This window comes from Acinonyx jubatus, chromosome C1, assembly GCF_027475565.1.
Source record: "Acinonyx jubatus isolate Ajub_Pintada_27869175 chromosome C1, VMU_Ajub_asm_v1.0, whole genome shotgun sequence".
Taxonomy (NCBI): domain Eukaryota; kingdom Metazoa; phylum Chordata; class Mammalia; order Carnivora; family Felidae; genus Acinonyx; species Acinonyx jubatus.
In genome coordinates this window covers 152777694-152802304 of record NC_069381.1, presented here as the reverse complement: position 1 = coordinate 152802304, position 24611 = coordinate 152777694, and the positions used below count along the sequence as shown (strand labels likewise).

The 24611-nt window shown below is 35.4% G+C and overlaps 1 protein-coding gene and 1 long non-coding RNA gene across 8 annotated transcripts in view; one reads left to right on the top strand and one right to left on the bottom strand.

The window, feature by feature from the left end:
- The window catches only part of LOC113598200 (uncharacterized), a 117146-nt gene that overhangs the window by 10912 nt on the left and 81623 nt on the right, over positions 1-24611 (bottom strand). The gene's annotated exons all lie outside the window — the stretch shown is intronic.
- The window catches only part of SCN9A (sodium voltage-gated channel alpha subunit 9), a 165553-nt gene that overhangs the window by 104138 nt on the left and 36804 nt on the right, over positions 1-24611 (top strand). For all 3 annotated transcript variants that reach the window (XM_027055575.2, XM_053215223.1, XM_027055576.2), the window contains 2 exons: positions 116-592; positions 22873-22993. In XM_027055575.2, coding sequence (XP_026911376.2) covers positions 116-592; positions 22873-22993 — 598 coding nt within the window. The remainder of the gene's footprint in view (positions 1-115; positions 593-22872; positions 22994-24611) is intronic.

Genomic DNA, 24611 nt, shown 5'->3' with positions numbered 1-24611 from the left:
CTATGTGTGAAGAAGTACAGAAATCTTTAATGCTGGTTTGGATTTTGGCCTGTATTTCAGAAAAGTGTGCTTATTTTCTTTTTCATTTCCTGTCTCCCTATTTCTCTTGATATAGGTCCTCAACCTATTTCTGGCTTTATTATTGAGCTCATTTAGCTCAGACAATCTTACAGCAATTGAAGAAGACACCGATGCAAATAACCTCCAGATTGCAGTTGCCAGAATTAGGAAGGGAGTAAATTATGTGAAACAAACCTTACGTGAATTTATTCTAAAAGCATTCTCCAAAAAGCCAAAGATTCCCAAAGACCCAGGAAGAGCAGAAGATCTGAATAGTAAGAAAGAAAACTATATCTCTAACCGCACACTTGCCGAAATGAGCAAAGATCACAATTTCCACAAAGAAAAAGATAAAATCAGTGGTTTGGGAAGCAGTGTGGACAAATACTTAATGGAAGAAAGTGATTGTCAATCATTTATTCATAACCCCAACCTCACAGTGACAGTGCCGATTGCACCTGGGGAATCTGATTTGGAAAATATGAATACTGAGGAACTCAGCAGTGATTCAGATAGTGAATACAGCAAAGGGGTAAGATTGTTTTATGCGCGTTGTTTCATATGAATAAGTAGTGTGCAATGAACTGAAATTTCAGATTTTTGCTGTGATAAGTTCTTTCTAATATTGCAAACTGATGGATAGTTTCTTTTGTTTGTGAGTTCACATAATGGGTTCCTAAAGATTCCTCTGAACGGTTGTACTTACTTGGTTCTTCATAAGTGATTCAATCCTACTGGGCTAGATTTGAAAGTGCTGGGTACCTTTCAGTCTTCCCTTCCTTCATCCCCTTTTGTTATCAGTTGTGAAGTCCTATACAGTCTCCTTCCACTGTGTCTGTTGAAGCCACCACACCTCTTCATCACCTTTGCCTTCTCACTCATTACTTCCTGCCTAAACCATACCAAGCAGAGTCCCAGATGGTGTCTCTGCTTCCATTTTCCATCTACTCGAGTTCATTTGTTTGATTAATTTTATTCAGATTCAATCCCAATCATGTCACTCCTTTGAAGTATCCTTTGTCTCCCAAGTCTCCTGAATTATAGACAGTAGATAAAGTCTTCACACCATGGCCCCCACCAGCTGACCAGCTGTGTCACCTACTGCTTGCTTGGTCTCCTTCTGGACCACAAACACTTGGCATCGTGCTTGACTTTGCTTGGGATTTCCTTCCTTGGTCAAAATCCTATGCGCATCTTTAAGACATTCCTCATGGGTAAATTTATTAGTCCTTACATCACAGGATTGCATGAGGGTTACAAGAATTAACAGGTAAAATGTTTAGTACAGTACTCAGAGTGATCAAAAGGGTAGCTATTGCGTCTTTCCTAATTTCTCTCCAGAGAGATAGGAGCTGTACTCATTTTAACCCTACACAATTTTATGACTTTTCCTGGATTTATTATTTAGCTTTATATTTTAATTTTTTGGACAAATTATTGTATTCATTAAATGGTGCTATAGACTCATTGAGAACAGGAACCTTTTATCAAAATGTTTTTATATCCTCCTTCTCCACACCTGGTCACATATATTTAAAGTGATAGTGTTTACTGTTTTTATTCATTGAACTATATTTTATTAATATGGAATATAATAACCATAAGTGAGTCTTACGACAAAATATTTTTATGGCATCTCTTTAAAGTTTCAAGATATTACCTAAAAATATTATTCCTTTCTTTAGGTCACATTTGAAAGTATTCGAAAGGCATTTATCAAATGCTTTCTATCCACTTAGCCCTATAATAAGAAAGACCTGCCCTCCATGAATTGCTAGTGGATTTTGGAATAAAGATACATACCAGTGTGTGTGTGTGTGTGTGTGTGTGTGCGTGCGCGTGTGTGTGTGTGCATGCACATGCTTATCTGTCTGTCTGTCTCCTGGCCATATGACCAGTTGGTACAGAGTAAATCCTCAATATTAAGTGAATACATAAGTATATAAAATTAAGAGTATGTGTTTCTAAGTATCCAAAGAAATTCTTTCCAAGATGACAAAAGGATAGGATTTTTATTTTTTTATTTTTAAAACCTTTACGTGGAAGAAGTACTGTATCCAAAATCTCCAAATTTAAGTTGATGTTATTTCAACTTAAAGTGGAAGATCAGATTCCACATACCCCTTTTCAGGAACAATGGTCTGAGCTTGGTCTCATGTGGAAAGGGAAACTAATTCAATTACTCATGTTTCTGCTAGTGAAGATCAGAGTTGAAAAACCATAGATACGAAATAGTTGGTAAGCCCTAAAACAATGTAAGCCATTGTGTTTATTGTTGAATTCACCCCCATTATTATCATCTAAAAGTACAGATTTAAAGTTGTGGACTTGAAAACTTTTCCCTTTTTCATAAACAGTTTTCCATGACATATCTCACAGCATGAGTACATTCAAACCCACTTTAATATACTGGACTTGAGAAATAACAGAAGTTCAAGATATATAGGAAATCTGTTAGGTAACTTAGAGGTAGTATTAAGTTGTTGTGACCTGGGAAACCCTGTGTCTGGAGTCTTTCTTTCCAGGTGCTTGAGATTTAAATGTTTATCATTATGACTTGGTTTTGTTTTTGTTTTTATACTTGGACCACTAAAAAAAAAGCATATTTTCTTTATTGAAAGTGCCTCTTTACTCTTCCATGCTAACCTCCCTGCTATAATTCCCCTAATCTTCAGCTTCCACTTCAGTTCCCATATTTGTGAACTGCTTATTCTCTCCTTTGCAACTTTCTAATTTTTTCATGCCTAAGATATTCTTGAAATACTGATTGCCATGTTCTTGATGAACCTTGCCCCAAGGATAAATCTTGATTACCCAACAGAAAGTAATAACTTGATTCAATACCTTTAGGTCAGTAAGTCTTAAGCACTACTTTGCGATAGATATGTTTAAGAATACAACCTCTGGAGATAGACTACTTGCCTTAAATTCTAGCTGTGATATTTACTAACTCTCTGGTCTTCACTAATTTACAAAAAAAAATTAGTTTCTTTATATGAAAAAGAGAATTGTAATGAAGAGTAAATGGTGTACGTAAATAATTAGGTGCATGTCTGCTGGAAAGTAAATGCCTGATTAACAGTTATTATGATATGGAATCGAGTGGTCACATATAGACTGTAAGTAGCTATTTGCTGCAGGTTCAGTTCAAGAGAGGTAGCATTATGTAGATCAATGGTTCACAATTTTATTGTGTAAAAGATGCAGGGAGCTTGTTTCACACGCCAGTTTGGAGGCATATCTTTTGAACTCTCTCTGCCTAAGTCTGAAAGCCACTTCAGAATCCTTATCAGTGGTGTTCCCAGTGGCCACCATGATGGATTGAGTTGGTGTGGGATATGAACCTAAATTCATCCCTAGCTTGTTTTGACCCAGATTTCTGAGATATCTTTATCTTTATTCATGGGCCGGGGATATTTCCCCCTTTGCCTGTTGAATAATCTGCATTTTGAACAGAGAGAAACACCTTTGACCTTGGACACCTCTCCTTTTTCCCCCCTCTTCGTCAACAAAACAAAACAAAACAAAAACAAACGAACAAACAAACAAGCATAAAACTTCTCTTTTAGGGCCTAGCATTCTATTTTCCCATTGCACTTGATGGACACTTTTCCATCTTCTACTAATATCAGCTCTCAGATAGGCAAGTGTCCTTGTCCTGATAGTACACTCCAGAATGAAGTAAAAACATTTTATAATAAAATACCTTCCTAAAGGATGACCAAAGAGATGAGTTTAAATAAAGTGTTGAGTAAAATAACTTAAACAGTTCTGAGGAAATAATTGGCAACAGAACAGCAGCATTTCTCTGAAGATAGAGTTTATCTCAGAATTGAGAAAGACATACTGTCATCTCCCATGGGCCCATGGGACTTGTCGCTGCTTCTCAGAATGCAGACATTGAACTGATGGCCCCTCTCAAAATCAGCCTCCTCCTGAGACACACTGCAGTCCTCTAAGCACACAGGAAACATTAATAACACACTGCATAGATTTTTATCATTAGCAATGAAGTGCTTCCTTATTATGCGCCTCAAACGAAGCATGAAATGCACCCAATCATTCAGTAAATATTTGTTGAGATCTACTATGCTCCAGGCACTGTGCTAAGAGTTGCTGAAGGGGAAAAAAAAATTACTTCACGCATCCTGCAATTAATGTGATTGGCATCTGGCTTAACTAAATTCTTAAGCGTAGTTTTCTTTTAATTGTGCCAAATCTCAATGTTTAAAACTCTAAAACACTAAATTAATAACTATTTTTTTAATGGAGAGCTCTTTCTTAGATGATTAGAGCCATTCTCTTTGTTTTCTATCACTGTAGATTACTTCCTTCTCTGCTTCAAAGATGAAAAAAGAAGCAGTTTATAGAATTGTAACATGGACTTTGGAAGTGTATGCAAATTTCAGAGGAAAATATTAAGTTAATCCAAATTTATTTCTCAAAATATTTAAAAACAATAACAGCCTCATATGATGTTACAGTAGTACAGACTCTTACAGCTTTCAGAGATGCCCCTTTATTTATTGTGAATCTAATCCCCAAATACTTCTTTACTGCTCTTTTGACAAATGTATCTACTTATTTAGGCTGCTTAAGTGAATGTGCTCATATTGTGTACTCAGCAGAGAGGAAACATTCTGTGTAAACATCTCCTGAGAGAAAGATGCCCTATTCATGCCTCCTTAAGCCAAAGGCAGATACTTAGCTTTACTTAATAGTTCTTTAGAGTTTTGAAACATTATATCAAAGTCTTGAAGGAACTAGCTGAGGTCCTTGGAGGTCAATGAAATATTCAAATTTCACATAATCAAACTTCCCTCCTTCAGGAGAGTGTCACCTTAAAACACTGCAAACACACTTATGCAAAATTTCATGTTCCATAAGGAACTAAAGTCCAAAAAAAAACCCTCATTAACTTTAATCATTAGGGGGGAATTTGCACAGGAATACATTAGAGAACATTTTCTGTAAACCATTGCTATTCATTTGTTCAATTCACATTTACTGAGCATCTTCCAGTTACCATATCCATGCTAGACGTGAGGAAGACACATCATTAGCGCACTCATTCGTTCAGTAAATGTAGGCTGAAGGTCTTTCTCTGTGGCACTGTCTTAAGTGATAAAGAGTAAAGCAAGGCTTCTGCCCTTGAGAAGAAACACATATAGAAACAGAAATTATAATTAAACATACAAAAAGAGAATGAATACACAATTTAGTTTTAGGACAAAATATTCAGACAGGAGAGAGGAGAGGGTAACCAACCTTAAAAATGAATTGGGATACTTCACAGAGGAAATGGCATTTGAGGGGGGTTTTATGTTGAAAAGAAAAATTCTTTCTACAGATCAGTTGGGAGTTTGTTCCAATGGAGGTAAAGAGCCCAGTGTATGTGGAAGACCCAGATGTAAAAAGGCCCATTACATATGTATGAAGGGAACCTGGTGGGAAGTAGGAGGTTGCCTAGGTAGACTGGAGCCAGGTAGTGAACAGCCTGATGTACCATGACAAGAGAGTAAAATACATTTCTTTTTATCTAACAGAAAGAGAAAACTTTAGGGTCTTTTATTATACCTTGTTCATAGCAAACTTGTTCTTCTAAAGAAAATTTCCTTGGGGAGTGTAGTAAAGCCCAGCCCCAGAGGAAGATGAGAAGATGGGAAGTTATTGCAGCTTTTCAAAGGATATTGGATAGGGGCTCAAGCTAAGGGAATGATGGTGGCAGAAGGGGATAAACTCTAAGATACTTGCGAGTTAATATGTAAGGGCTCAGGATCTGGATATAGGGGTCATGAGCTGTTGCAGAGGGTGTATCCGTCTCCCATGGCTGCCGTAATAAAGTATCACAAACTTTGTGGCTTTACTCACAGAAATTTATTCTCTGAAAGCTTTAGAGTTCTAAATGTCTGAAATGGAAGTCTGGGCATGGCCATACTTTCTCTGAAGCCTCTAGGGAGCATTCTCCCTTGCTTTTTCCTAGCTTCTGATGATGGGTTGTTAATCTTTGACATTCCCTGTATTCAAATGGTGTTCTGCCTGTGTGTCTGTCTTCTCTTCTTCTTACAAGGACACTGATTACACTGGATTAGGGCCCACACTAATGACCTCATCTTAGCTATATCTGCAAAGACCTTATTTCTAAATAAGGTCATATTCAAGTGGACCAGGAGCTAGGACTTCAACATTCCCCTTTGGGAAATACAAACTGACTCATGACAAAAGGTTTTATCTTAGAAGACTGGATATATATCAGTGCTATTGAAAATATATACAGGGGAAGGAGAAAATTTAGGAGGTAGAATAGATTTAGAGTTTAATTTGGGGGCATCTTAATTGTGAGCTACTTGCAAGATAGCCAAGTGATGCTGAACAATATGTATTTGGAAACTTAGGTCTTGAGAAGTCAGAGTTGTAGACAGGTTGAGATTTTATGTGTTAATTTATGTTAACCACAGAATATACAGGGAGTCAGTCTAAAGTCAGGTTCTCTGGGATACCAGCTGGGAGAGAGAAATCTGTATGTAAGAGATTTACTGGGGAGTGTTACCAGGAACAACACCTAACACCTATAAGAAATGAGGGAAGCAAGATGATTGAGCACAGGGAGAAACTGAAATGCTCTGCAATTTCATCAGAGGCCTGTGCTGATCCTATGGTTGTCTCCTATAGGTACTAGGATGACCCTTTAGAGTAGTCCCAATTAAAGGAGGAGAGTCAGGCCTTTGTACTTTCCTACCAATGAGTCACCTTCCCAGGGGAGGAGATGGAACCTTGGGTGAGGCAGCTCTCTTCTGCATGACACTTCCCTTGCAGGGACTCAGCTGTGAACCTTCAGCCCCCAACATTCCTGGTAGCTGGAAAAAGAGGAGGCTCTCTGAAAGGGAGATTTGGGCAGTGCACCACAACATCCACTACACTCCAGGGACCACAGAAAATAAGAGGACAAGTGATCAACTCAACACTTGAGTAGTGAACCCAAAAGAAGAAAGCACCAAAGAGACCAAGGAAAAATTTTACATATTTGCCACTTTCATATACATTCTATAACTTTCCTCCTTATGACAACCAGGAGAATGGATATCATTCATCTATATTCACAGATAACTAAAATGCTAAAAGATTAAGAAATGATATTTATTAGTCACCGATGATTCTGGGAGTCTTTTTAAAATTTGAACCCTGAGCTTAAATGCTATATTGCATATGATAGAAAGGCAAGATGTGAGTAGGAATATAATTGTTTTCTGTTATGCCCTGTAATGTTGCAGTTAAGGATCAACTTTTCTGGTATAGTGATATTGTGCATTAGTGATCCAAATTTAGCTTCTCATCCTCCTTAATGCTGATTTATTCAGTTATAGTCTACCTCAATAACATAACATAGAATGGAACAGAAAAATAAACCAGTCCATTGAGGATGCATTGAGTAAGAGATTATATCAGGTTGACAGCATGCGAGAGAAGGTGGCACTTGAGCCAGACCCTAAAGGATGGAGATCATTTCATTGTGTGGCTCCAATGGAGAAGGAAATCCCAGGCAGAGGAACAGACATTCATATTGTTTATATGATTCACTCACTCATTAATCCATCTACCACTTCACCTATTCACTCTTCAGTTTTCAATGCCATTATCTTTGGAGAAACTTAAATGTGCTTACTTGTTATGAAATGCATTCCTTTTATCGATTTAGTAAAAAAAACTGTTTAAATATTTGTAGTCATCAAGGTTAAATATTTTATGTCCCTTTACCACATGTTGGTTTTAATTATGTTGTTATTTGGTCTCTCTTTAGATTTTTACAGTTTTTTCTTCAAACAGTATTACCTTCACCAAAAAGGCAGTTTAGAAATTTTCTTGTTATTGCATTTCAGAAAATAAAATAACCTCTCCCAGAACTGCATTTGACTTGACAAGATTTAGGGATTAGTCACAATTATACAAATGTATAATTATAATTATACTATTATACCTTAATTATGCAATTAAGCTGGTATTTGATCCTATTTTTATGCATAGATTCTTTTTTTAAACTTTATTTATTTTGAGAGAGAGTGCAAATGGGGGAGGGGCAGAGAGAGAGAGAGAGAAAGGGAGAATCCCAAGCAGGCTCCCTGCAGCATAGAGCCCTAGGTGGGGTTTGATTCCACAAACCATGAGATCATGACCTGAGCCAAAACCAAAGTCAGTAGGTTTGCTAAGTGAGCCACCCACGCACCCCTTTGCATAGATTCTTAAAAACACAAAACAAAAGACTCGTAGAATTTTACTTACCCGTTTCTTTTTTGCAGATTTGTTTCAAACTATTTGAAAAATCTTTCATCTTTATTGGATATGTTTGTGTCTAAAAACAATGACACTTTGGTCTGACATTTAAATCAGTGTTTCTTATTCTTTATACTTTGATAAATTTGGAAACATTTTTTTCCTTCAATGCTGTTTGAAATGTCAAAATTGAATTAATATGATAATTACAAGTAAATCAAGAAATGCTAATTTTAGAATATGCTTTTTAAAAACTCCTCACTCCTACTCTCACCCACTCCAATACTGAGAATCACTTACTTTTAAATGCTTGTTATACAGAGCAAACAGACCAAAAGATTGCCTTAGCATATTACAGTATTTAAATTCATCTCCTAAATAACAGAACTTTATAACTATCCAGTTGATTGTTTTTAAGTCTGTGTTGAATAATATTCAGTCTTATTGCTGTATTTCAAATATACTGCTTTGCATTGAGCTTATAGCATGTATTTTCTAACATACAACTAATTTTTACTTACAGGTATGTGACTAAGCATTTTAAATCAGTTGACTAAACTATTTCATCCTTCTGCATTTCTAAACTTCAGTACTTAACCTTCTTACTTCTCACAGGGGTAAAAACAAACTGGATCAATCAAGAATGCAGCTCTGTGCTTTTAACCAGGCAAAGACATATGTGACCACTTTTACACAGGTTATCTAAAAAAAATCATACATATATGATATTTTTTTCAGTGTCATGCATGCTGTTCAGTACTAAATGTTTCTGCCTAACCCATTGCAAGAAAGTAGAAACATACACAATTGTTCTGTAGATGAATTGACATCATAGCATGTCACGGGGGCAATTCCATCATTTTTTGTGATTCTCTTGATGACTTCCTTGATATATATATCTCTCATGTCCTTAGGTGATTCAAGTGAATGATCTATAGATTTTTATTGGATGGCTTATAAAGGTAATATATAGAATGTAACACAAACCACTGGAGCAACATTTAATTTGAAAACTTCTAGCAACTTCCCTTCCTAATCTAATCTGATCTATGTCACATTAAATTGTCACATTTTATTGCAATGAGAGTAGAACTTTGAGAGTATGTTCTCATCATAACAACGGCAGCAACAAAATGGTAATTATGTGCATAAAGGATGTGGTAAATATATAGAGATATATTTATACACAACATATACATGTATCAAATCATTACATTGTGCACCTTAAAATTACACTGGAAAAAATAGTCACATTTAAATTTAGTAAAGCAAAACTCTGTCAATAAGCCATTTTTGTGGGAAAATACTTCAAGCATAAAAATAAAATCTCAGAACAGAAAAGAAACAGTCTAGTACTAGCCCTGTATTTACAGAAATTGAAATGCATACAAATAAGCTGTTTTCTAAGTACACACCTAGAAAGCTGAGGACAGAGCCACAGTACCCAGCTTCTAGGATAATTTTGAATATATTTTGAAATGACTTTAAGCACAGTGATAACTAGGGCTTTATTTCTTTGATCAATTCAGTAACTAATTTAATTTTTATTTGCTTATATAGAAAATGCATCAATTAAAATTTAATAGGCCAAGCCTATGAATGAATGAATTATAGGTGCTTGAAATGCTTAATTTGATTCCAAAAGCAATATTATACGCTGATGAGAATGTTTCTTATAATGTATATATCTCATAAGGAAACAGGTAGCATAGCCTCAGGAAGGTAAGAGGTTTAAATGGAACATAGTAAGTGAACACTAAATCTTTCAATAAGACATATAACACTTTTCATAATATTGGAAGCAGATTAATATGGACTTCATTATATAATATTTCTAACAAATATAAAAGAAAAAATGCCACTCAGATCTATTTTGTCTTATTTTAGTATAGCTTGTTGAATGAACTCTAGAAAATAGTTTTCTGAAAAAAAATCCATATTAATAAGAATCTTGCCTTTTGTCTTTTATAGTCTAGTATATATTTTGAATTGCTCTGTCATTGATGGGATGTTTTTATTATTGTTTTCCATTGTGCAATGTTGAAAGCAAAACTTCATCATGAAAATGATACACTCTAGGGATAATGATGTTAGCAGTTTCTAATTAAAAGAGCAAACAAATATTGTTCCATTTTACTTGAAGTTAGCTTTAAAGGTACTCCTAAGTAAAAGACGTATTTTTTTTTTCTATTTCAGATGGGTGGTGATGCAGAGGCAATATTCTCTTGTAAAACAATTTTATTTCAGAATGTAGAAAATCTCCCCCCTGCCTAGAACATAAATAAAGATGCATACGTATACAATAGTATGTATAGGTAAAACACATACTTTTTCGGAAAATGGTTTCCAGAAATGTGTGTGTGTGTGTGCGTGTGTGTGTGTGTAATTCTTCAATTATTATTACTTTTTTTTTACCAAACTGTTAGAAAACATGAGGTTCATATTGATGAATGGTCATTGTCCTGAAGCCAAAAAAACTCTGGATATTTCATTTGTGAAGAATGACTCAAAATATAATACTTTTCTTTGGCAGAAGCTGCCTACATAAACATTAGGAAAAATATGCTTTTTCTGTACCAATTTTTATTTTACATTGTATTTTCAATATTAGAGATCCATGTATTCAAAAAACTGTTCCATCCACTGGAATTTGTCTTTCCTTCTCCTTCCTCATTATGAGTAGTTTTAAGGGGCTAGCATAAATGTACTGGTAGTTTTTTTGTTTGTTTGTTATTCTTTTTTTAATTGTAAGTGAATAATGAGCTTGAGTCTTAGAGTTTACGTTTTTACCTCACATTTTGCCAGAATGTTTGCCTGTGTTCCAATCCTTATTTATCCACTTCTAGTAGGCCTCAGTAGCAGAAATATTTAAATATTTGTTTCTCAAGTTTTTAAGTTTTCCTTCTCACTTGACCCACTGTATTCCAGCTACTTAAATATCTATTCTCTGCAGATAGGAGTTCTGTGTTAGTGCACAGAATACCATTGGTTGATTGCATGGCAAGTCCATATTGGTGAATGTCACTTGCCTTTTAAAGATCCAAGATGACCCTGTACGATCTGGCTGAGACACCTGTAATCAGTCCAATCTTTTATGTGGCCAAAATTTGTTTGTTTGTTTGTTTTCATATGCAAGATCTTATCTTTTAGGCATATAAGTTGTCATGTTTTTAAATAGGAAGTGCTCTAGATAGAAGATTATGGAAAAAGTAAGAATTCTCAGTGAAATCATTTGCTTAATTTTGAATTTCCATGGATGTGCCTGAGATTTGACCTCATTATTTCTCCATCATCTAATACTATACACCACGTTGACCCTGTGATGGAACTGTTAAGTGGATTTCCTGCTGAACAAGCTAAAAGCCTACAGACTTTCTCTAGTAGTCATCAAGAACACTAGAAAAGGAAAACTTCCATTTCTTACCCTTTCTCTGAAAAAGTGCTGGGGTTTTAGTTGCCTTGAGTCAAGAGTTTACTGTAACTAGTAATTAAACTAAAAATTGCTACTTAAATGGTAGTAAATCTAGGTAACAGAAAGGAACATACTATTGTCATTTCCATTGATGAAGGATATCTTCAGTACTTTTTAACTGGCATTATCATTTAAAAAGAGTCTTGAGAGAGATGGGGATTTTAGAGAGATGAGAAAAGGATTGGAGGGACTTGAGGCGCCTAGAATGCTAAGTCATGTAAAGAAACTAAATATCAGTACTCTTAAGATGAAAAACACAAATGGTAGTCTCATTTTGAAAAGGCTGTAGGAAGATAATATTTGCATTTCTCCAGAGGGCATAAAGGGCCCTAACAACTGCAAGGAAGAGGAAAGCATATTTTGGTTCTAGACCAGAAAAGAATATTTTAAATTGTTATCCCATGATAGAATGGGAGCTTGGAAAACACTGGACCCCTACTCCCACAAAGCATAGTAGAATCTGTAGATTTCTTCTTTAAAGTTCCTTCGATCTTTTTTTCTGAACTTGACCATTTTACTCCTTTAATGATTCAGGGCCCTCATTATGAATATCAATTGTAAAATTAGACTCTAAAATTAAAATATGGGTGATGTTATTTGAATATAATTAAAAAATATTTCTTAAGCTTAATGACATACAGTAGAGCTTAGTTTATCATGAATGTCTCCCTTAATTTTTCTGCCCATATATGCCCATCTCTTCTCTTTGGTTTGCTTCTCTCAACTTCTTGCTCTCTTCTGTGTTTATTTGTTTCACTTCTCCGGTGGAATAACTATTCTAAGCTCTGCTCCTCAAAGAATATCTTTTGTTGTATATAGCAATCAGACTTACAGTATGTATTTTAAATGTATAATCTTTGGAATGTTTTCAACACCAACCATCCTCTTTGCATAAGGTTTTTGTTGGGTTCTGTATTTTCTACAATAGGTAGAATAGGTTTTAAATTTTTTTTTCTTTTTTGGCTTTTTTTGAGTGGCAGATCATCAAATTATTAGATAATCCTACTTCATACCTCTCAAAATAAGAAAAGGCCAACTAGCATAAAATAGCCTTATGATGTGAATGCCTATTTCGGGATATGTCAGTAATAACATTGTAAGTTACCAGCTTAGGGCAGTTTCTCATATAACACCTATATTTAACAGTCTCTATTCACATTAAGTATTGTAGAAAAAACACCTTCCAGGCAATCGAAAGAACCATGATGAATAAAAAAGTACTTAATTTGATCATTTTTTTTAATGTTCCAAGTTTTTATTTAAATTGTACTTAGTTAACATATAGCGTAATGCTGGTTTCAGGAGTAGAATTTAGTGATTCATCACTGATATATAACACCCAGTGCTCATCACAACAAGTGCCATCCTTAATGCCCATCACCCATTTAACCCATCCCCCCACTCACTTCCCCACCCAGCAACTCTCAGTTTGTTCTCTATAGTTAAGTTTCTTATATTTGCCTCCTTCTCTTTTTTTCTTACCCTATGTTCATCTGTTTTGTTTCTTAAATTCCACATATAAGTGAAATCATATAGTATTTGTCCTTCTTGAACTGATTTATTACACTTAGCATAATACATTTCTAGCTCCATCCATGTCATTGCAAATGGCAAGATTTCATACTTTTTATGGCTGAGTAGTATTCCATTGTATATATGTACCACATCCTCTTTATCCATTCATCAGTTGATGAACATTTGGTCTCTTTCCATTATTTGGCTTTGTTGATAATGCTGCTATAAATATTGGGGTGCATGTGCCCCTTTGAATCAGTATTTTTTTATCCTTTGAGTAAATATCTAATAGTGCAATTGCTGGGTCATAAGGTAGTTCTATTTTTAACTTTTTTAGGAATCTCCATACTGTTTTCTAGAGTGTCTGCACCAGTTTACATTCCCACCAACAGTGTAAGAGGGTTCCCCTTTCCCCAATCCTCACCTACATCTGTTGTTTTCTGAGTTGTTAGTTTTAACCATTCTGACAGGTGTGATGCAGTAATTTATCATGGTTTTGATTTGTAGCTCCCTGATGTTGAGTGATGTTGAGCATCTTTTCATGTGTCTGATAGTCATCTAGATGTCTTCTTTGGAAAAATGTCTATTCATGTCTTCCTCTTGTCACTGGATTATTTTGGAGGGGGGTGCTGAGTTTGATAAACTCTTATAGATTTTGGATACAAACCTTTTATCAGACATGTAATTTGCTAATATCTTCTCCCATTCCATAGTCTGCCTTTTAGTTTTGTTGATTGTTTCCTTCACTGTACAGAAGATTTTTATCTTGATGAAGTCTCAAGAATTCATTTTTGCTTTTGTTTCCCTGGCCTCTGCAAATGTGTCTGACAAGAAGTTGCTATGGCCGACGTCAGAGAGGTTGCTGCCTGTGTTTTCCTCTAGGATTTTTATGGTTTCTTGTCTCACATTTAAGTCTTTCATCCATTTTGAATTTATTTTCGTGTAGAGTGTAACAAAGTGATCCAGTGGACAGAATGTTGCTCTCCAATTTTCTCAACACCATTTGTTGAAGAGACTGTCTTTTTCCTAGGATATTCTTTTCTGCTTCACCAAAAATTAGTTGCCCGTATAGTTGTGGGTCCATTTCTGGGCTTTCTATTCTGTACTATTGATGTGTGTGTCTCTGTTTGTGCCAGTACCATACAGTCTTGATGATTACAACTTTGTAGCTTAAAATCTGGAATTGTGATGCCTCCAGCTTTGCTTTTCTTTTTCAAGATTGCTTTGGCTATTTGGGGTCTTTTGTGATTCCATACAAATTTTAGGATTGTTTATTCTAGCTCTGTGAAAAATTGCTGGTGGTATTTTGATAAGGGTTGCATTAAATGTGTAGATTTCTTTGGGTAGTATAGACGTTTTAACAATATTTCTTCTTCTAATCCATGAACATGGAATGTTTTTCCAATTCTTTGTGTCATCTTCAATTTCTTTCATCAGTGTTCTATAGTTTTCAGAGTATAATTCTTTTACTTCTTTGGTTAGGTTTATTCCTAGGTATCTTATGGGGTTTGATGCAATTGAAAATGGGATTGATTTCTTTTTCTACTGCTTTATTATTGGTGTATAGAAATGCAACAGATTTCTGTATGTTGATTTTGTATCCTGTGACTTTACTGAATACAGGTATCAGTTCTAGCAATTTTTTGGTTGAGCGTTTCAGGTATTTTACATCATGTCATATCATCTGCGAATAGTGAAAGTTTGACTTCTTCCTTACCCGTTTGGATGCCTTTTATTTCTTTTTGTTGTCTGATTGCTGAGGCTAGGACTTCCAGTACTATGTCAAATAATAATGGTGAGAGTGGAAACCCCTGTCTTGTTCCTGACCATAGAGGAAAGGCTCTCAGTTTTTCTCCATTGAGGACCCCACTGTGGGTCTTTTGTATATGACCTTTATGATGTTGAGGCATGTTCCCTTTATCCCCACTTTGTTGAGGGTTTTTTATCAAGAAAGGATGCTGTATTTTGTCAAGTGCTTTTTCTACATCTTTTGAAAGTATCATATGGTTCTTATCCTTTCTTTTATTAATGTGTTATATCACGTTGATTGATTGGCAAATATTGAACCAGCCCTGCAGCCCAGCAATAAATCCCACTTGATTGTGGGCAAATAATTCTTTTAATTTACTTGTTGGATTCAATTTGCTAGTGTCTTGTTGAGAGTTATATCAATGTTATTCGGGGATATTGACCTACTATTCTCCTTTTTAGTGGGTCTTTTTCTAGCTTTAGCATCAAGGTAATGCTGACCTCATAGAAAGAGTTTGGAAATTTTCCTTCCATTTCTATTTTTTGGAACAGTTTGAGAAGAATGGGTGGCTCAGTCAGTTAAGCAACCAACTCTTGGTTTCAGCTCAGGTCATGATTTCATGGTTTGTGAGATTGAACTCCACATTGGAGTCTCTCTCTCTCCATCTGTCTCTGCCCCTCTCATGTTCTTTCTCTCTCTCTTTCAAAATAAATAAATAAACTTAAAAAAAATAATAGATATTAATTCTTCATTAAATGTTTGGTAGAATTCCCCTGGGATTTCATCTGGCCCTGGACTTTTGTTTTTTGGGAGATTTTTGATTACTGATTCAATTTCTTTGCTGGTTATGGGTCTGTTCAAATTTTCTATTTCTTCTTGTTTCAGTTCTGGTAGTTTGTATGTTTTTAGGAATTTGTCCATTTCTCCTAGGTTGTCCAGTTTGTTGGCATATAATTTTTCATAATATTCTCTTATAATTGTTTGTATTTCTGTGGTGTTGGTTGCGATCTGTTTCATTTGTGATTTTATTTATTTGGGTCATTTCTCTTTTCTTTTTGATAAGTCTGGCTAGGGGTCCATCAATTTATTCTTTCATAGAACTAATCCTAGTTTCATTGATCTGATCTACTGGGTTTTTTTCCTATATCATTTATTTCTGCTCTAATCTTTATTATTTCTCTTCTTCAGTTGGCTTTAGGCTTCTTTGCTGTTTCTTTTCTAGCTCCTTTAGGTGTAAGGTTAGGTTGTGTATTTGACATTTTTCTTCTTGAGGTAAGGCTATATTGCTGTATACCTCCCTCTTATGACTTTTTTTTTTTGCTGTATCCCAAAGATTTTGGACCATCATGTTTTTATTTTCATTTACTTCCATGTATTCTTTTATTTCTTCTTTAATTTCTTGGTTAACTCATTCTTTAGTAGGATGTTCTTTAACTTCCATGTATTTGTGGTCTTTCCAAATTTTTTCTTGTAGTTGACTTTAAGTTTCATAGTGTTCTGGTCAGAAAATATGCATGGTATGATCTTAATTTTTTTGTATTTGTTGAGGTCTGATTTGTGACCCACTATGTGGTTCTATTCTGGAGAATGTCCCATGTGCACTTGAAAACAATGTGTATTCTGCTGCTTTGGGATGAAATGTTCTGAATATATCTGTTAAGTCCATCTGGTTCAGTGATCATTCAAAGCGATTGTTTCCTTGCTGTTTTTCTGCTTAGATGATTTTTCCATTGTTGTAAGTGGGGTGTTCAAGTCCACTACTATTATTGTATTATAATCAATGGGTTTCTTTGTTTGTTATTAGTTGTTTTATATATTTGGGTGCTTTCAGGTTGTGGACATAAATATTTACAGTTGTTAGATCTTTTTGTTGGATAGACCCCCGTTATTATTATATAGTACACTTCTTCATCTCTTGTTACAGTCTTTGGTTTAAAATCTAGTTTGAATCTAGTTTGTCGGACATAAGTCTGGCTATTCCAGCTTTTTTTTTTTTTTTACATCCATTAGCCTAATAGATGGTTCTCCATCCCCTCACTTTCAATCTGCAATTGTCTTTAGGTCTAAAATGAGTCTTTTGTAGGCAGCAGATATATGGGTCTTGTTTTTTGTTTTTTTTCTGTTTTTTTTTTTTAATCCATTCTGTTACTCTGTGTCTTTTTACTGGAGCATTTAGTCCAATCTTAGAAACAATCTAGAGATCTTCTCTGTTCCTTTCTTTTTTGTAAATTTTTTTAATGTTTATTTATTTTCAAGAGATAGAGACAGAGAGCAAGAAGGGGAGGGGTGGAGAGAGAGTGAGACAGAGAATCTGGAGCAGGCTCCAGGCGCTGAGCTGTCAGCACAGGGCCCAATGTGGGCCTTGAACTCATGAACCATGAGATCATGACCTGAGCCAAAGTTGGGCGCTTAACCATCTGAGCCTCCCAGGCACCCCATTCTCTGTTCCTTTCTAGTCTTTGTCACATTGCTCTTTCTTTCTCCCTTAAAGAGTCCTCTTTAATATTTCTTACAGAGCTGGTTTAGTGGTTGTGAACTCCTTTAATATTTGTTTGTCTGGGAAACTCTATCTCTCCTTTTCTGAATGACAGCCTGCTGGATATAATATTCTTAACTATATATTTTTCCTCTTCAGCACATTGAATATATCATGCCACTCCCTCTGGCCTGCCAAGTTTCTGGGAATAGGTCTGCTGCTAACCTTATTTGTCTTCCCTTGTAAGTTAGAGATTTCATTTTCCTTGCTGCTTTTAGGATTTTTTCCTTAACTCTGTGTTTTGCAAATTTTACTTTAATATGTCTTGGTGTTGGCCTGCTTTGGTTGATTTTGATGGAAGTTCTCTGTGCCTCCTGGATTTGTACATCTGTTTCCTTCCCCAGATTATGGAAGTTTTCAGCTATAATCTGCTCAAATACACCTAAGGAGTCACTGAATTCCCTAAGTCTTATTCATGATCCTGTATTTTTCTTTCCCTCTTCTTTTCAGCTTCATTAATTTCCATAATTTTATCTTCTATGTTACTTATTCATTCCTATGATTCTTTCATCCTTGTGGTCATTACAATCAGTCAGTTTCTCATCTCGGTTATAGTATTTTTTTTATTTCAACCTGACTGGTTTTTAAGTCTTTTAGCTCTACAATAGGGGACGGCCTATTGTCTTCTATGCTTTTCTATGGTGTCTTCTATGCTTTTCTTAAGCCCAGCTAATATCCTTATGATTGTTCCAAATTCTAGATCAAGCATATTACTTATATCTGTTTCAAAGAGATCCCTGACCATGACCCTTTCTTGTTCTTTCTTTTGGAATGGATGAACTCTTCCATCTTAGCATTTTGTCTAGGTCTCTGCCTTCCGTGTGTTATGAAAGCTTGCTATGTTTCCTGCTCCAGAGAGTAATGGCTTTATGAAGAAGAGATCATATACTGTCCAGGGCCTGGCATTTCAGGAGGTGTTTCTGGTTTATGCTGTGTGTTCTCTGCTACTGTTTTGGCTGCTTTTCCCCTCAGGTCAGTCCTCTGCAGAGTTTCTTCTTGCCTGCCGTGGGGAGTGTTTTCACCTTGTCCAGAGTGTGGTGAGTTTTAACTAGGTGTGCTCTGGTCTGCTTGTTAAGAGGCTAGATCCTATGTGTCCTAGAGCTAAAGCTTTGCACACTCTGTGGTCAGTAGACTTGGTGTGTGCAGGAGTTTGTGCTGGTCCTCTGGGGGAAGAGCCAACTGCTCTGGTTCTCAGGTACACTTGCCCTAGTAAAGAAGCACCTGCAGAGCTCAGAGGGGTGGGGCTCGGTGTAAGCAGCTCAGGTCTCCACTGTTGGAGCTGTTCTGCTCACTGAAGTCAGTCTGTTCTGATGGGTGGGGGAGAAAAATGGCAACAACCCTCTCCCTTATCCCTGGAGAGGAGAGTTTGTGTCTGCCACTGTCTGTGAAGCCCTCACAGAAGAGCAAACAATCTCACCTCATGTGTCCCAGGCATTCCTCAGATCTCTGCCCTCATCCTGTGTCTGGGCCATTCTGCCCTCCCAGCAGTGTAGTGCACCTGTGTTTTATCTCAGGCATGTTGGCTGGGTTTCAAAATCTAAGTTTTAGGGACCTGGTGTGCCACAGACCTGCTGTGGTCCTCTGGGCCAGGGTCTCATGGCACTGGGGTTGGTGCCAGTTTGTCCCAGAATGGCATTTGCACCAACATGCAGGAGACTGGAGTTTAGAGTAAAGCATAGCAAAAAGCCAGTGTCCAGGTTAGCTGCCCTCAGCAGGTGTCTCTTTTCCTATGCTAAGGAACAGGGCAGCACAATGGCACCCACCAGCTGTTTTGTCCCCTGAGAGGTTATCCTCCTCTCCCAGATGCACTCCAAGAAGGGGAAACTATCTCTCCCAGTATATTCCAGGGGTTCTCAGATCGTGCCATCTGCTCCTGGGCTTCTGCCCTCCTTCTCCACAGGAGCACCACTGCATCCACCAAGCACATCCACCATCCACATGGTATGGACTTCTAAACTCCAATTTTTGAGCTCCACTGGTTATAAAAACTCATGATAATCAGCTCCTCTCATTTTCTCAGTCAGTGGTTTTGAGGAAGTGCTTTTGTTGTGCAATCCCCTGTACATTTCTCTCACTCTCTCTTTCTCTGTCTCTCTCTGTGTCTTCCTTCCTCTCTCCATGATCAGGACTCCTTCTCCTCCACAGCCCACAATCCTTTCTCCCCCAAATCACAGCTCCATACTTCCTACCTTCTACCATGTGGTCTTTTCTCTCCCTTTACTTGTATAGTTTGTTTTCTCAGTCTTCAGATTGATTTACTGGGTCTTCAGAATCATTTGATATTTATCTAGCTGCATTCAAGGGACAAGGCAAGCATAGGGTCCTACTACTCCATTATCTTAATCTGATTATATTTTCAAATGTTGAAAGGGGCCTCTTAGATAGCTATATACGTTTGAATCAAGATTAGATTATTTCCAAACTACTTCAATGTTGTATGGGTGCACACTGAATATGGAAAGATATATATGTATGCACACACACATACACACTGTATATATAGTAGGGAATAGAATCAGAGAATGGAAAGGACTTTTGTTTTTTGCCATATATTATTGTACATTTAAAATTTTTGAATTAGATTTTATTTAAAGAAAAGAAAGAAAATTTTAGAAAGTGTCAATAAATGATGCCATATTATTCAATAAAAAGGCAGGAATGCTGTCTATGGTATATTTTCTATTCCTAATGCTAATGACTCTACATCTATGATCCTATGTTTATACAGCCTATATGTATAGGATGTCAAAGGTAAAAAATTATATTTGTTGACAAGACAAGCAAAAAATCTATAGACAAAAGTATACTTCATATTTTATTAAAACCAAAATCCACACAAAAATTACAGAATAGGCTATTTATAATATCAAAAGGGGAATTTTATACACTAAAGTATTTATTTTACTGCTCTTAGTTTACTATAATAATTCTTCGATTTCCATAATTACAAGAAAGGAAACTAAAAAAAACAAATGATTGAGTTTATAGAATTGAAAATAATAATAATAATGTAAAGAGATGCAAATGATTGGTATGATCTTCTCTGTGTACTAACAAGAAAATAAGAAGATTCAATAGTTAAATACAGCAATACCTGTCATGAGAATTAAATGCATTTCCCTTCAAGGGAAAGTTTTCATTTTAGATGTTAGCCTTTCTATTTAAAGGCATCCTTTTGGACGCTGTTTGAAGACACTTCGACTTTAGTAAATATTAAATTTAAAGACTGAATAGATTACATCTAAACTCTCTACATCACTAGGGCATATACATACGCGTTTAATATTATATACAGTATTAAAATAGCTACTTTGTGAATACTTCATGCATTCCCGGGAAAACACTGAATTCCTAAAAATATTCTAAACTTGAATTTCTAAAGAGTCATAGCAATTTGGCTTATGATACAAACTGTAGTTCATATTAAATATTTTGATGTCTGTTGCAATGAGGAATTATCTTGAATAACTGTCATTTATTATATACAATTTGAGCCAAACTCTGAATTTAAACGTCAAAAAGTTGCCATACTATGAAAAAAGTTTCAGAAATGACATGATACACTTTACAAAATCATCTTAATTTTTATTTGCTTATAAATTAACTTGGCATATATTTTTTTGCTAATGCTTAATGAGAAAACCAAATACGAAGGTTGAAGGTGTTTTCATTAATTTAGCCTGAGTAGGCATTCTGCATATTAGATGCATTTTATTTAAAATTTTATTTTAAAGTCATTTAAGATTAATTCAACCAATTTAATTCTGCTTTTTAAGTGAAATTTCATAGTAATATTGTTCATAACGGATATTATTATAAAACTCTTCAAACTGGTGGAAATAATGCCCCTATGCCAATAGGATTATAAATATTATAGTAATCATAATTCTTTGCTCTCATAAAAAGAACTTTGCTTATATCATTCCTTATGTATAAAGCTGTATCAATGACTTTTTTACTGGTGTTGAATAATGTGTGATAATAATAACACTGAGAATGTGGTACCCACATTTTTAGCTTCCCAGTAAATCTCTAAAAATTAATATTTTAGATTTGGCCTATAATATTAATGCAAATTAATTGATTAAAAAACCAATTTAATGGAGATGAGTATTTCCTTGCTTTTAGCACTTGTATTTATAGAACTATTCTAAAGTAAAGCTATAATCTTAATAAGAGAAGCATGTGCTGTAATAAGTAGTAGTTTTCAATATTCACATGTCATTCAGCAAATGAGAATGAAAAATGAACTCTTCTATTGATGTGCTGCTCTACCCCTTATAAAGCAATATTAGGAAAAATTGACAGTTTTGCTACAATTGCTGTATGTATTTTTTCTAAAATTTCTGTGTATGTATAAGTGTGTAAACATCATGTCTGATCATAAATTTCTGGGTGGGAAGAACTTGTCTTATGATCAATTATATGATCATAATGACAATGAATTCATTCCTCTCATGTGTGAAACCACCATGTTTAATTTCATTGAATCTTTGTTTCAGATTTTGCATGTGGTGCTCACTTTGGTAACCACTATCTTTTGACATTATATATAATACTTTATGATCTTTTCAACTATATCCTGAAATTTTATACTAAAGTGGTCTGTGTTGGATGAAATAATTAGTGTGGTCTTTGGCATTTTGATTCCAATATAATATTTGACTTTTTTTTGTCTTGGTGAAAAGCCTTCTATCTATATCATCCTGATACATATTGTTAAATCCAAGAGCTAATAGAGGAAATATGTTTGGATTTCATTTTACACTAATTTATTTCTTTTTTTTCTAATTTTAAGTATCAATAAACTTTTTCTGCCAACTGTCAGATACAATCTTTCAATTCTCAGGCATTGGCAATTTGGCACTTGTATTATTTCTATCAGGATCTCGGTTGTCTGAATATAATAATTACCGGTGTACACAAATTATATTACACATAAAACATAATAAAAATTTGGCCAATACTTTACAAATGCTATAGTTTATCAAACAATTACCTTATGCTAATTCTGTCCATATACTTACTTGCTAGCATACTAAAAATAATACAATTTAATTTTCACGGGATGTGTAGATAGAAAGATTAAGCATAGATGCATTGTAAGTTTACTTGACCTCAATATGTGTTTATACGTTTTTATGGCCATCATACTTGTTAATCTTTTTTTCATAACACTTTGCATGAATTTGATTATTAAGTATGGCTTGAATATAAGATTTGAATAACCTCTAAATTAACTGCCTGGTGGGCTGGTGCATTTCTTTTTAGAGATTGAACCGGTCGAGTTCCTCTGAGTGCAGCACAGTTGATAACCCTCTGCCAGGAGAAGGAGAAGAAGCAGAGGCTGAACCTATAAATTCAGATGAGCCAGAGGCCTGTTTTACAGATGGTAAGAGAAAATTCAAGACCTTGGCTAGCCATCCATTTATTCGTATTTGGGGTTTTATCTTAAAACCTCATACTTATCAGGGATTATCAGTGAAAAGTCAGAAGACTCCACTGCATACTGATTCGGCCATGGCTCTATGACAAAGGGTAAACCATGGAAGCTTTCAAAGCTTCAGTTTCCACACTTAAGATCCTTTACTAATAATAATTTACAATGACAGTATGTTATACTATAAAGCACTTTACTTACTTAGGGTGCTCATACTTCTCATTTTAGATCCTTAATTCATTTTTCCAGTTCTGTGGAACCACTAGAATACAGCTCAATGGGATAGAGGCTACTACTGTCCTTATCATCAAAAGTTGAAGCCACCCGCCAACTTTCAGCACACCGTTTGATACTGTTAACCATTATCTGGTTAATAGTAGTCTGTCTCAAAATCCTTCTCTTGGTTTCAGAAGCCACCCTCTACCTTTGTTCTTCTTTTGCATCTCTGAGAGTTGAGTTTCTTCCCCTGTTTCTTTCAGTGACTATCTTTATACACATCCCTTAAATAACATTGTTCCCCCACATTTCAATGCTGTTACCTTCTTATTTCTCTAGCCCTAAGGGGCTTTATCCATGTCTATAGTTTAAACATCTATTTCTGTGTTGTTTGACTCTTAAATTATTATCTTTCCCTCTGACCTCATACTTGAGTTCCAGGTATGGTCATCTCTACTGGTTGCCTTTAAACATGTGAGGTAAAATAAGTTTGAAACAAGGTTTAGTGAGTTCTCCCCCATGTAATTCACAGCTTCCTCTGGTCTTTCTCTCATTTAGTGACATCATGATCTATCCTGTCTCTCAAGCTAAAGACTGATTCAGCCCTGACCTCTTTCTTTCTAGCCACAAGTTGATTACAGAAACCACAAGTTGATCAGAAACTCTGGGGATAAGGTGTACATCCTCCAGGGGATTCTAATGCACACTAGAAGCTGAGAACCATTGGTCTATAGGATAAAACCTGAAGTCCTTAACATAGCATTTAAAGCCCTTTGCATTTCAATCTCTTCTTTTCTAACAGTATCTCCTTTGATTCCTTTTCACTTTCTGACTTACTGAACTTACTACTTCTGGAATTTTTCAGGGATTTTATTCAAAGTAGTGACTTCGAACTTGACCTGTGAATTTATGCAATATTTTCTAATCAAATATTGCATTATTCAAGTAAAAACACAAACCTATACTAGAGTTGCAGTATAATACAATAACATAGACCAGAAGCTTTAGAGCCTGATAAACATGACTTCTAACTGGCCTACTGCTAATTCTCTGTGAGACCTTGAGCACATTTTTCAATCTTTTTTTTTCCCACATTTTTCAATCTTAAATCTCAGATTCCTCATCTGTAAAATAGATACAACAATCACATCTGAATCATAGGGATATTGAGGACATTAAATGAGATAACACAAATTAATTACCACAATTCCTAACATCCTTCTTCTCCTTTTTTTTATTTTTAAAAATATTTTGTTGACAATCCTGTATAGTTCTGATAGCACAAGGTTGATGCTGATGACTTGGTATCTATTATTCTCAGAATCAGCATTTTTTGTAGAAATCATTGACTTGT